The sequence below is a fragment of the Lutra lutra genome, chromosome 12 (assembly GCF_902655055.1).
Source record: "Lutra lutra chromosome 12, mLutLut1.2, whole genome shotgun sequence".
Classification (NCBI taxonomy): Eukaryota; Metazoa; Chordata; class Mammalia; order Carnivora; family Mustelidae; genus Lutra; species Lutra lutra.
Genome location: NC_062289.1, coordinates 37,085,689 through 37,098,478, shown reverse-complemented (window position 1 = coordinate 37,098,478; position 12,790 = coordinate 37,085,689). Strand labels below are relative to the sequence as shown.

The window sequence follows — 12,790 nt, the reverse complement described above, 5'->3', positions numbered from 1 at the left end:
TTTTTTTTTTAAATGGTATTTTAGCTATTGCATGTTGATAATTAGTATGGAAAGCAAAGAGGCTGACATGTTTGGTTTTGCTTTTTTTTTTTTTTAAGATTTTATTTATTTATTTGACAGAAAGAGAGAGATCACAAGTAGGCAGAGAGGCAGGCAGAGAGAGAGGGGGAAGCAGGCTCCCTGCTGAGCAGAGAGCCTGATGTGGGCTCGATCCCAGGACCCTGAGACCATGACCTGAGCCGAAGGCAGAGGCTTAACCCACTGAGCCACCCAGGTGCCCCGTGGTTTTGCTTTTTAATTGGACTATAACAGTAGCTGTTCCATAAAACTTTTAAATTTGAACACATTAGTTAACATGTATTTATGACTAGAGAAAAATTTATATATCTTTAGAACTTTTTTCTCCGTAATTTTGAACAGTCGATAAAATTAATGGAATTTGTTTTTTTGTTGAATGCACTCTTTCATAGACTCTAAATCATGTTCTGATTTTTGAAGGGGGATATGTAATTGTACACCTTGGTTATGGAAATTCTTTTTCGAAGGGCTTTGAGAAAAGAATATGTCATTGTTTTTGTTATAGGCATTAAAATAGCATTTGCAGTTACTCTGGAGACTGTGCTGGCTGGTCATGAAAACTGGGTAAATGCAGTTCATTGGCAGCCTTCATTCCACAAAGGTAGGAAAAAAAGAAACCGTATTCCTCATTTCACTTAAATCTCATGTATAGAATTGTAAGCTGACCAAATGAAGTAGAGGGTTTGTTTCTTTTTTAGTTTGATTAAAAATCTCAAATAGGGATATCTGGCTGGTTGAGCCAGTAGAACATGCAACTCTTGATCTCAGGGTTATAAATTTGGGCTGCATGCTGAGTGTAGAGTTTACTTAAAATAAAATCTTAAAAAAAACAGTTAAATAAATAAAAATCTCAAATATAAGACATTTTTAAGTTGGCAGAGTATAATATGCAGCTGCTGGACATGTTCTGCTGGGCATTCAACTCCATTGAAACGTATACTGCTGAGTGGGAAAAGTGTGATTGATGCTGTGATGCTGAAACCACCACAGCCCTTTTAACTCTCTTTAGAATTAGTTTTCATCTAGTCATTATGGGATTTAAGGGAAATTGACTTTTAAGTCAACTCCAACTTCACTGGAACCTTTGCCCTCCTGGAAATAGAAGTAATACTGTAATACTGAGATAGAATATTTATGAAAAAACAAGACTTTCTTCCACTTTCTTTTGCCCTCAAATCTCCGTTTATGGAGTGATGGTTGGATGCTGAAGCTGGTGCTGCAAAAATGTGGAGCTGAACAAAGCACAAGCCTCGCATTCTTCCCCTAGCCCCTTCCCCAGGGCACGAATAAAAAATGCCAATAATGAATACTCAGGTAATCATCATCATCTGTTACTGATACACCATATTTGTTGCAGTTAAAAAAAAAAAAAAAGATATCATTGGTATTGAGGGACCCCGGTGTATTCTTTCCTGAACTTTTTCCCTCCATTCTTTCCTTAGGGCAACTGCAGGACTGAATTCACTCCATATCATTCCCATGAAAGTTTTTATACTTCTGCTACACATTCTGTGTAGCCACAAACAGTATTGCTTTACAGCTGTTAAAACTTGATATCAATATATATTCTCTTATAACTTGCCTTTTTAGCTTAACATGTTTTGGATCTGGATCCATAATGATTTGTGTAGCTCTAATTTATTTTTATTGAAGTATAATATTCCTTTGTCTAAATATACCACAACTCAGTCATCTGTGCTTCTGATGGTAGACTTCTGTGGTATTTCTAAAAATTTTGCTAGTGTAGTGCTGCACATGAACGTTCTTGTGGTAACCCATGTCGTGTTTTTCTGGTAATCTACAAACATAATGCTTGTCGGTCATTTTAAAGGCATTGGCTTTTATTCTTCAGATGGTGTTCTTCAGCAGCCAATGAGATTGTTGTCTGCCTCAATGGATAAAACCATGATTCTCTGGGCTCCAGATGAAGAGTCAGGAGTTTGGCTAGAACAGGTAAAAATGTGACTCTTTGGGGCACCTGGGTGGCTCAGTGGGTTAAAGCCTCTGCCTTCAGTTTAGGTCATGATCTCAGGGTCCTGGGATCTAGCCCTGAATCAGGCTCTCTGCTCAGCAGGGAGCGTGCTTCCTTCCTCTCTCTGCATGCCTCTCTGCCTACTCATGATCTCTGTCTGTCAAATAAATAAATAAAATCTTTAAAAAAAAAATGTGGGGCGCCTTGGTGGCTCAGTTGGTTAAGCGGCTGCCTTTGGCTCAGGTCATGATTCCAGGGTCCTGGGATAAGGCCCGCATCAGGCTCCCTGCTTAGCAGAGAGCCTGCTTCTCTCTCCCCCTCTGCCTGCGGCTCTGCTTACTTGTACTGTCTCTCTGTCAAATAAATAAAATCTTAAAAAATGTGACCATTTAAGGAACAGGAAGTTGGGTTTGATAAACAATATTTAACCCCCAAGTCTATGTTTCTGGAGCTGTTGATGTTAACTCTCTATGCATGTTGCAACATGCATGGAGAGTTAACATCATTGTTAACATAGATTGTTAATAAACAATATTTAACCCCCAAGTCTATATTCCTGGAGCTGCTGATGTTAACATAGATTGTTACATGGAACGTAACAATCTCTGGACTGTGAGAAGTGTGGAATATTGATTACGCATTATTTTCTATTATTGCATAGGTTCGAGTAGGGGAAGTAGGTGGAAATACTCTGGGATTTTATGATTGCCAATTCAATGAAGATGGTTCCATGATCATTGCTCATGCTTTTCATGGAGCATTGCACCTTTGGAAACAGAATGCGTCAAATCCAGTAAGAAAAGCGTTTTTAAATAAAGTATTTGTAATCAAATAGAGTGAAATGAAACCTATGTAAACTATGTTACAGACTTAGAATACTCTGCAGAAACATAGTAGAGGTGTTTAAATTCAAATGACATAGCTTCTTCCTATAGACATTATACTGTAGTTATACTAAGTAAGAAACTTAGCTTTTCTCAAATTAAAAAGTCTTCATTTGTCCAGCATTGTTGAGGTTTTGAAATTTGCACATAGGTAAACTTCCTACATAAGTGAACTTTAAACTATGTAAATTTTAAGCTCTGCCTTTAAATTCTATAATTTTTTTGATGGAAGTGTTTCCTAAAATGTTTCTAACTTCCCTGTCTTCTTCAGGGAGATAACATAATTTGGTCTTTCCTTGGATAGTTGGGTACTCCCTAGATAATTACCGATGAATGACTGACAAAAGGGCCATAAAACTACCTGTTACTTTGTGAAGGAATGTATTAATGCTCTCAGGGCTGTTCATAAGTGTAATTTTAAATGATCCTCTAAATACTGGGGTCTTCTACAATTTTTTTATTATTGTTAGTCTCTTCTCAAAAAGAGGTAATCTTCCTCTAGCCCTATAACTGCCTCTTAACATTATTTGGTCTCTTACTTTTTAATTTGTGTGTGGTTAAAAGGTGTGGTTAAAAATAGCATCTACTCTGGGGTGCCTGGGTGTCTCAGTGGGTTAAAGCCTCTGCCTTCGGCTCAGGTCATGATCTCAGGGTCCTGGGATTGAGTCCCACATCGGGCTCCCTGCTCTGCGGGGAACCTGCTTCCTCCTCTCTCTCTCTGCCTGCCTGCTTGTGATCTTTCTCTGTCAAATAAATACATTAAAAAAAAAATAGCATCTACTCATAAGGTTTCTCTGATGCTTAAATGAGTTCATATTTGTGCAATATGAAAAACCGCGCCTGGTACGTATGGGATAGTATATTCGTGTATTTTAAATCAAGTAAATAAATGAAAGAAATAAGAGCATTGAGTGAAATGTGAGTCCATAGATTTTGAATGTGCATCTCAGGGCTTCCCTTATAAAGTAAAAATTCACAGATTTGCATAACCTTTAGTTGGTGGGCTTTGTACTAGTTGTGTCATATGTGAAGATTCAACTTTTCATGCATGGAATGATTTACTTTTTCCCTTGTATTTTCCATTTGGTGTTGACTTTCAAGATTGTTTCTACTTGTATGGAATCAGACCTATATATACAGGGAACAAACTGATGGTTGCCAGAGGGGAAGGAGGGTGTAGGGGTTGGGCCAAGTAGGTAAAGGGGAGTGGGAGGTACAGACTTCCAGTTACAGAGTGAATAAGTCATGGGAATAGAAGATACAGCATAAGGAACACAGTCTGTGGTGCTGTCATAGCGTTGTATGCTGACAGGTGGGAGCTACACTGTGGTGAGTGAGCTCAGCATTATGCATAGACTTTCTGAATCACTATGTATGTCTAAAACTAATGCGATATTGTGTGTCAGCTAAATAAAATATTCCCTTTCCTGTCGTCCTTACTGTAAATATTTTCTCTCAAATCAGTGTATTTCAAAAGCAGTTCTTTAAAGTATCAAACAGCTAACACGGGAGCTAGTTGGATATTCCGTGTTTAAGTGGTTCTGAGATAATAGTGTGCAGGATCCATTTTGAAGTTCAGAGCAAGGTCAGTTTAAGAATGATGTGCTTTCAAGCTATTTTTATTTACATCCAAGTTAATTGAATTTTATCTATATTATTCCCATTCACTTAGATTCCAATATACTTTTCTGATGTGAAGAAAAAGAATGAAACTAGTAGCCTTGATGATAACTGAACATAACTTTGACTATTGTCCAAATAAGTGTTGCCTCACTGGAAATATCATCCTTCAGGGGGTTATGGCAGAAAAACAGTTGAGAACTGCTGTTTTAACTAGAACTAGTAGAAAACCTACATGATACATGGTGAGCCCTTATCATACTTTATGGGAATCCGTTACATAATTGCCTGGCTTCTCTACTAGATTGTAAGCTCTATGAGAACAGATTTCGCTGTCTTCCTTATCCCTGTGTTCTGGTCTATAATGTAGAATGCATGGATGAATGAATAGTAAGAATAAAACAATCACATGTTATATTCACTATGTGCTGCCTTAGTAGTTAAAGTATGAGTAGTAGAAATTCATATTTCTGTTTGCCTGTAAGTGATTTTGGTCATGGAGCTTTACCATGACTGTTTAAATGAATCAAATGGTGGGAGCATAGCATAATATATAGATATGTTGAATCACTATATCATATACCTGAAACTAGTGTAACATTGTGTGTCAACTGTACACACACACCAAAAAACAAAGGACTGTTTCTACTGCGGAGTGAGCCAAGGGATCATCAGCTAAGGCACTTATTTTTCTTAAAGATTTTTAAAATTTAATTGAGATAGAGAGTGCGCACATGTGCATGGGTAGGGGAGGGACAGAGGGAGGGGGAGAAAATCCCAAGCAGACTCCTTGCTGAGCGTGAAGCCCGATGTCGGCTCAGTCCCACGACCCGGAGATCATGACTTGAACCAAAATCAAGAGTTGGAGTATGCTTAACTGACTGAGCCACCCAGATGCCCCTAAGGCACTTTTAAATCTTGTTCTTAACTTGATAAATTATTAACTTGATAAATTTATCAAGATAAGTCTTGATAAATCTTGTTCTTAACTCAGAGTGCCTCTGAGCCATATTTCAGCTTTAGTTTTTGAGGGCCGCCTTAGAAAAAAGCATCAGATGAGTAAGAAGAAACTCAAACCAGAAGATAGAATTAAGGAACTTTGCTTGTGCTTATAATTTGACTTCAGATTTATAATAGCTGCTCCCCATGTATTTAAGGTGACTTTTTAAAAAATAGATCTGATTTTTTAAAGAAGTTTTAGGTTCACAAACAATTGAGCAGGAAGTACAGAGAGTTGCCGTATACCCTCCGCCCCCACACATGCACAGCCTTCCACACCAGAGTGGCACATCTGTTATATTTGGGGCTGATTTTAAAAACAAACACTGTACTTTAGGACTGTTACAGTGGAAAATTGTCCTGATAGTCCAAAAGTGCTGCACTTTGTTCAGAACTTTTTGGAAACTCCCTTTAGTGCTAACTTTAGAATCACCTTTTATGTCATAGAAGAAATTAATAGCACTTCTTTGTCACAACCTTTTAATTTTTTTGATGAGAAGATAGCTTAGCTTAATCACTGACTGTATTCATCGTACTTGGCTTTGGGTCACCTTTTAGCTATTTCTACAAGTTTATTTACTCCAAAGATTGTTTATCACTTCTTGAGGTTGTTCAAAACATGATCGTAGATGAGACATATGACATTTTCTGTATTTCATTGTCTCTCTTTGTTCACATGGTTGCTGGTACAGGCTCCCTCAGGAGGTGGGCCAGCTAGATTTGATTCAGCCTCTCTTCTCTACACCTGCAGCTCCTTTTACTTGATAAAGAAAGCCAGAGGGTTCCTGAGTGGTGCAGTTGGTTAGGCATCCGACTCTTGGTATTGGCCCAGGTCATTATCTCAGGGTGTGAGATCACAGCCCTGGGCCAGGCTCTGTGCTGAGTGGAGTCTGCTTAAGATTCTTTCTCCCTCTTCCTTTGCCCCTCCTGCTGGTGTACTCTCTTTTCCTTTCTGTCTCCCTAAAATAAATGAATCCTTTTAAAAAAAAAAAAAGGCACATACTCAGAATCTATTGACTAATTTTATTTAATACTCTTTATTATGTAGTTTAACAGAAAAATACTCACATAATGCTGCGTATTGCATTGTTCTGGGTGCTTTACAAATATAAATTCATCTAATTCACATAACAACCATACAAGCTTGGTAACTCTTTTGCAGAGGAGTTCTTTGAGTCAGAGAAAAGTTAAATAGTGTTTGGCTTCTAGGAGGCATTCAGTATGTGCTGAATGGAGGGGCATTTCCCCTGGGTTACTGCTTTAAAGGACGAAACATATTTGAACTTTTAAGTTATAATATGCTTGATTGGAAAACCTGTCCTTTTATTTTAGGATCCTATTATTTTAAGATCCCATCTTTTTTTTTTTTTAGCTTTTTCCCTTGCTCAGGGGCTTCAGTCTTTTCCATCATTAGCCTTAAGGGCGGAGGGCATTATCATGATTAGACTTGATTCTGAGTAGTAGTGATCTCTGATTATTTTGATGTGTCATGAATACATCCATTGCAGAGAGAATGGACCCCAGAGATTGTTATTTCAGGACACTTTGATGGTGTCCAAGACCTAATGTGGGATCCAGAAGGAGAGTTTATCATCACTGTTGGTACTGACCAGACAACTCGACTTTTTGCTCCGTGGAAGAGAAAAGACGAATCACAGGTAAAATGTCTTCCTACTTGACTGACATTTTTGTAAATGCATTTTTTATAAAAACATCCTTGGGCACATGAAAAGTTGGGCAGCATTGTTAGCCACTATGGAAATGCAAGTGAAAACAATGACATGGGACACGGGGCCGCTGTGCACTGTGGGATGGCCAAAGTGAGAAGCACTGGCAGTGAGGAGCGGATGTAAGGGTGCTGAGCAGCCAGAGCACCCACGTATTGCCAGTGGGAGTACAGAATGATACAGCAGGTAGGAAATGGTATTTCCTTTTTTTTTTTTTTTTTTAAGATTTTATTTATTTGTCAGAGAGAGAAAGAGAATGAGAGGGAGCACAGGCAGGCAGAGTGGCAGCAGAGGCAGAGGGAGAAGCAGGCTCCCTGACGAGCAAGGAGCCTGATGTGGGACTCGATCCCAGGATGCTGGGATCGTGACCTAAGCGAAGGCAGCCGCTTAACCAACTGAGCCACCCAGGCATCCCGGAAATGGTATTTTCTTAAAAACTTAGACATACGTATACTCTTGACAGTTCAGACAGTTTGTTAAAGTTGTTTTCAAAGTGTATTTACTTGCTATCTGCATAAAAATTCACTTATCCCTTGTATTTTATGTTTAATATGTTAGGAAATACTGTAAAGTCTACAGTAAAAGCTAATTTCTAAAGTCATATATACTATTAGGTAATAGTGATTGAGGGTGACTTTTGTTCAATAGACTTTTCATTCTTCGCCCTGAACTCAAGAAATTAAAACTACACTTTACCAGTGGCAAGCCACTGAACTGTGCACTATGGTAGAGAAAGCTTGTCTACTCAGCTTCAATCTCTGACAAAAGTTCTTGGAACTGACTGTGGGTCAGTCCTTGAAAACAAGTGAAATCTGTTTATTAATCATCCACTAAAAAGACGGATAAATTGGACTTCACCAGAATATGAAAATTCTGTTCCTTGAAAGACACTGTCAGGAAAATGAAAAGAAAATTTAAAACTGGGAGAAAGTATTTACCAAGCACATCTCTGGTAAGCGATTGATATCCAGGGTATATAATGAACATCTGAGAACTCTGTAATAGGAAAACGAACAATTCTGTAAGAAAATGGACAAAAGATGTGAACAGATACTTTTTCAAAGAAGGTATAAGGAGATAAGGACAGGAAAAGATTCTGAACCCTATTAGTCATTAGGGAAATGTAAAGTAAAGCTACAATGGGATACCATTACACACTTACCAAAATGATTTAAAGACTGTATCAAGTGTTGATGAGGAGCAGGCAGCTGGCGTTCATGTACACTGCTGGTGGGATTGTGAAATGTATAGCCTGTTTGGGAAATAGTTTGGTAGTTTCTTAAAAATTTAAATATGCAGGGCACCTGGATGGCTCAGTGGGTTAAGCCGCTGCCTTCGGCTCAGGTCATGATCTCAGGGTCGTGGGATCGAGTCCCGCATTGGGCTCTCTGCTCAGCAGGGAGCCTGCTTCCCTTCCTCTCTCTCTGCCTGCTTCTCTGCCTGCTTGTGATCTCTGTCTGTCAAATAAATAAATAAAAAAATTTAAAATATGCATCGATGATATCATCCAGCTAGTTCACTTAGGTGGCGTTTACCCAAGAAAAATAGAAGTCCGTGTTCATGCAAAGATTTGTACAGAAATGTTTACAACTTCTTTTTCAGTAAAAGACAAAAAGTGGAAAGAACCTAAATGTCTTACATATGTGAATGGATCAACAAGATTATGGGTGTGTGTGTGTGTGTGTCTAACTGTACAAGGGAATACTATTCAGTAACAAAAAGGATTGAATTAGCATTAAACAACATGGATGAATATGGTCTGTGGTCATATTTCCATGGCATAATAAATAATTGTGCATCTGATATTTTGCTTGTTGAAAAGAATTTGGCTTCTGAAATGTATGATCATTTTTTTTAATCCTATTTTAATACCCAGGTGACCTGGCATGAAATTGCCAGGCCTCAGATACATGGATATGACCTGAAATGTTTGGCAATGATTAGTCGGTTTCAGTTTGTATCTGGAGCAGATGAAAAAGTTCTTCGAGTATTTTCTGCACCTCGGAATTTTGTGGAAAACTTTTGTGCCATTACGGGCCAGTCACTGAATCTTTTGCTTTGTAATGTGAGTATTCCTCTAATGTTTCAACTACATCCATGTACTTCATTTAAAAATTTTTTTTCTCAGGTGCCTGGGTGGCTCCGTTGGTTAAGCGACTGCCTTCAGCTCAGGTCATGGTCCCAGAGTCCTGGGATCGAGTCCTACATCGGGCTCCCAGCTCCATGGGGAGATTGCTTCTCCCTCTGACCCTCCCCCTTCTCATGCTCTCTCTCTTTCTCAAATAAATAAAGAAAATCTTTTAAAAAAATAAAGAAATAAAAAATAAAAATTTCTTTTTCTTAAGTCTGTAAATGGAGCTCATGGGTTACAAGGAAGTCAAATCGGCTTGATAAACTTCTGTGCACACTGTGGCATGCAGTAATTTAAATGTTAAAACCAGGGGCGCCTGGGTGGCTCAGTGGGTTAAGCCGCTGCCTTCAGCTCGGGTCATGATCTCAGGGTCCTAGGATCGAGTCCCACATCGGGCTCTCTGCTCAGCAGGGAGCCTGCTTCTCTCTCTCTCTCTCTAAAAAAAAAAAATAAAAAAATAAATGTTAAAACCAGAAATTTTTTTTAAAAAGTAGCCTAAAACACTGTAAAGAATTACAATGTTAAATCAAGGCAGGAATACTGTGTACCATCACTATGTTAAGTGCCTACCATAAAACAATATATAATAGGTCATATTTTGTTTTCTTTTTTTTTTTTAAAGATTTTATTTATTTGACAGAGCTCACAAGTAGGCAGAGAGGCAGGAGAGAGAGAGAGAGGTGGAAGCTGGCTCCCTGCTGAGCAGAGAGCCTGATGTGGGGCTCAATCCTAGGACACTGGGATCATAACCTGAGTCGAAGGCAGTTGCTTAGCCAACTGAGATACCCAGGTGCCCCGAGATAGGTCATATTTTCAGGGAGATTTCCATGTAGCTGTAGGTTAGAGGTAGGGAACAGTGGAACTGAAGTACTTAGAATTACTAGATGAGACCAATGATTTTTGGTGGCTAAAGTAAATTATTCATAGAAGGAAGAGGTCACTGAAATAGGGTAATGAGAAAATGTTTACTGGCACTTTATTTGGATTTTGAAAAGGTAAGTTTTTAAGTTTATACTCTTTACAGAAGATTTGAGCTGCTTATAAAAATATATAAGTTATGAAAATTATGAAGTAGTTTTGAAGGGAAATTAGGAAGATAGTTGTGTTATACAGAAGCATGAGCATTACATGGTTCTTTACTATACTTAGAGATGGGTCACAAATTTGGTCTGAGATTGCAAAGGATAAATACACTTGATAGTCAGAAGGAAGGAGAGAGAGTGAGGAAGCGGCAGGGTAGCCCGGGCTATTCAGATGAAGAGTAGTGTATCCAGGGAAATGGAGAGACGGAGAAAGTCAAGTGCTGGGGGACCTGGGGAGGCAGGCACGATTTAGACCAGTGGGTGCTGTTGGAGGGTCCCTAAACAAAGTCCTGAAAAATACTTTGGGGTGGAGAATGTTATGGGAGAACAGGATGTCTTTGAGCCTGGAGGCTCTGAAGGCAGGGCGATTAACACAATCTGGGTAAGAAAGTTATTTGAAATAAACTCCCAACTCCGTTTCCCTGAGTGTATGCTGAGCACCTCATGACACAGGCTTTTTTGATTGTGTGAAGATCTCAGGTTCTGTTTTGCTTGTTTCTAATCATAAGAGACAGTGGGAATGAGATCAAAAGGGAAGTCTTGATTGGGATTATTGTATAGAGCTATGGGGGTGGAAGGGCAATTAGTTTCAGGATCTCTCAGTTCTAGGAATCGAAATGTGATTCTAGGATTCCACAAGAGCTTTGCTCCAGGTATACGCTCAATTCCGTGTCCTAAGATACAGAGATTCCCTAGGCTGGAAAACCTCTTGCTGTATTTTGGAGTTTGTTCCCATTGTGAATGTGGGGATAAGTTTGTAGGAGTGCTTTTTGTGGCTCTTTTCTCTGGGGTTTGTTTTTCTTGTTTTCTGAGACAAAGCGTGCAGTCTCTTATGTCCTGGGTAGCTGTGCTTGATGATGGCTTAAATTTCCACTGCTCCTGTTTGTGTTGGGTTCCAGCTCCTGTATGAGAGCCTAAATTGTGAGAAATGCTCTTAGCATATGAGCATGTGCCGGTGTTGATGGTTAGCATATAGTTTTTTGTGAGACAATTTGATTGATATAAATTGCAGGGCAAAAGCTGTTTATTGGCATTTCAATGGCACTCTGTAAAAATTTTTTTTAAATACTGAGTTATTTAAATATGTTTAAGAAAAATACTGTGTGCCTTTTTAGAAAACGGGTTTTCTAAAAGCATCATTAGGGATGTGCTTGGGAGACTTTTGGAAGTAGAGCCCTGGGCACGCCATTTTCAGCCCACTCTTTGCTGGAAACCAGACTAGTGCACTCTTAATCAGACTCTGAAACTCCCGCAGCTCTTAGGGTTTGGCAGGCTTATGGTTGAGAGGATAGCCGACTTTGTGGATTGGGTGTGGCAGGTTGGGGGTTAACTGCAGCATGTCTTTGGAGAGTGATTGCTTAGCGTTCCATCTGTTGGTTTCAAGGAAAATGGAAGTATGGGCAGAAAATGCACACAGTGTGGCCTTTAAATTGTTCTCTGCATTTATGAGCATGACATTTTGTGTGCCTGAGGTAATGGTAACTTTTAGTGTTTAAAACATATCATATCTTTTATTCCAGCAAGACGGTGACCTTCCAGAAGGAGCTACTGTTCCTGCTTTGGGGTTATCAAATAAAGCTGTCTTTCAGGGTAAGGCTTGAAGTGTCCAAAAGTTGTGAATCCAGAGTGGTATTTGAAACCTAGTTACACACTTGCATAACATGTATCTCATGTTCATTACTGATTTTTTAAATAACTTTTTAAAGATTCGTGTATTTATTTTAGAGAAGTGGGGAGGAGCAGAGGGAGAGAGAATCTCAAGCGGACCCCTTGCTGAGTGTAGAGCCTGAAGTGTGCCTCGATACCCACAACCCAAGCCAATACCAAGAGTCGGCCGGTTGATTGACCATGCCACCCAAATGTCCCTGAGTTTTTCTTTCTTTGAATCACAATACTTGCTCTGCTTTCTCCATCAGACATTCCATGCTAAGTACTCTGCCCATATGCAGGCCCTGAAATCGGTGCAGCTTTCACAGGGTGTGTTTCGTGGAGCACTCCCACTGTACATGCTGATGTGGCTAGCCTGAAGAATTTGTCTGATTGTCAGTTTGGGAAATGTTAGGTCAAAGAAAAAGGAAGGAATCTTTATGGAATTGACTGGTGCTTCAAGGAGCACATTTGGAAAATACCGGAGTAGCAGAAATACCCTTGGATTTGGAATCACACTGATGTATCTTTGAAGTACAATCAGTACGTTGAGGTGCCTCTGCTTTCTGATGGGTCTTAATATTGGGATGTGCATAGGACATAGACATATGGGGACTAATTCATGATGTTAATGTGTTTCTTTTAAACTA

At 39.2% G+C, this 12,790-nt stretch overlaps 1 protein-coding gene across 2 annotated transcripts in view; it reads left to right on the top strand.

Moving 5' to 3' along the window:
- The window catches only part of ELP2 (elongator acetyltransferase complex subunit 2), a 43,641-nt gene that overhangs the window by 13,946 nt on the left and 16,905 nt on the right, over positions 1-12,790 (top strand). The window contains exons 9-14 of one of the 2 annotated variants that reach the window (XM_047697421.1): positions 584-679; positions 1,931-2,031; positions 2,712-2,843; positions 7,062-7,211; positions 9,157-9,345; positions 12,014-12,083. In XM_047697421.1, the coding sequence (XP_047553377.1) occupies positions 584-679; positions 1,931-2,031; positions 2,712-2,843; positions 7,062-7,211; positions 9,157-9,345; positions 12,014-12,083 (738 nt within the window). Of the gene's footprint in view, positions 1-583; positions 680-1,909; positions 2,032-2,711; positions 2,844-7,061; positions 7,212-9,156; positions 9,346-12,013; positions 12,084-12,790 lie in introns of both variants that reach the window. The other variant, XM_047697420.1, reaches the window with a different exon arrangement.